Raw genomic sequence first — 1,112 nt, forward strand, 5'->3', positions numbered from 1 at the left:
AGGGAAAGGCTGGAGGGAGGGAGGGTGGAGATAGGCTGCAAACAAAACAGCACAAAGTGCTGGCACCAAAATAGATTGCAGGCAGTTCGTGTCGCTTTTTGCAATTAACTCAAAAGCGGTTTCCTCGATTCGGCAACCCATAGGAACGTCCAAGGGCTGAACCGCTGATCAAGTCACCAGTTTTCTAGTACCGCTGGGTAGACAGGAAAGCATCAGTATTTACCACTGTGTGGCGTGAATTGGTAAGCGCCCCCCATCCCCATCCAGACGTTTCATTTCACAGAAATCAGAGAAAATGAGGGCTGGAAGGGACCCCGGGAGGTCACCTCTAGTGCAACCCCCCTGCTCCGAGCAGGACCAGCCCCAGCTACATCACCCCGAGAGAATCATTTCCCTGATCTCTACAGCCATAGAAACTTCTCTCAAAGTTACTCCTCTAAGGGACAACCAGACACAGTGCACCTATACTGGGGAGGCCTCTCGCTCCCAAAGGTGCTGGCTGCACCGGGCAACTTGGGCTGCCTCCTCTGGAGGCCGGACCGCCTCCCCCCACCAGGCACACTGGTGGCAAAAGGTTGCCCCGACTGCAGCGACCCCCTCCAGCCCCCCAAACTCTGCCCGGTGGGGAGAAAAGAGGAGGAGGAGGTAGCGGCACACCTCGAAGAAGTACTTACATCCCTGAACTTGTTCCAATATTTGTCTTTCTCGTACTGGGAGACGGTGCTCAGCCACTGGTCATTGTCCAAGAAATTGCCGCCCCTGGCACTGCCGCCCAGGGGCTCGGGATGCCTGCCTTCCCCTTGCAGGAAACACCACGCCACGAGGACCACTATCCTGGACATCTGCGGGGAGAGGGGGAGCAGGGGGTGAGCAGGGCACGGCCGCTGGCAGGGGGAGGGATGCACCCAGGCAGGGCAGGGCAGCGCTGAGATGGGGGGACACGGGGCTGAAGTTGGGTGCAAGAAGTTACCCCGGAGCGGGGAGCCCGACGGCTTACCTGTGCGGGCGATGAGTGAAGCGCGGCGGCGGCTGCTGCTGCTGCGGGTCGGAGCCGCTTTGTGCGGGCGAGCGCGGAGCGCGGCTGTGCGCGCCGCCCCGCCACCCGCCACCGC

At 60.7% G+C, this 1,112-nt stretch overlaps 1 protein-coding gene across 2 annotated transcripts in view; it reads right to left on the reverse strand.

The window, feature by feature from the left end:
• SPOCK1 (SPARC/osteonectin, cwcv and kazal like domains proteoglycan 1) overlaps nt 1-877 on the reverse strand; it is a 694,220-nt gene extending 693,343 nt beyond the window's left edge. Inside the window, exon 1 of one of the 2 annotated variants that reach the window (XM_019506237.1) lies at nt 675-877. In XM_019506237.1, the coding sequence (XP_019361782.1) occupies nt 675-842 (168 nt within the window). In that variant the 5' untranslated portion in view covers nt 843-877. The remainder of the gene's footprint in view (nt 1-674) is intronic. The other variant, XM_019506238.1, reaches the window with a different exon arrangement.
• Between the last annotated feature and the right edge of the window lie 235 nt (nt 878-1,112).

This window comes from Gavialis gangeticus, unplaced genomic scaffold, assembly GCF_001723915.1.
Source record: "Gavialis gangeticus isolate Ggan-Ray unplaced genomic scaffold, GavGan_comp1, whole genome shotgun sequence".
NCBI lineage: Eukaryota > Metazoa > Chordata > Crocodylia > Gavialidae > Gavialis > Gavialis gangeticus.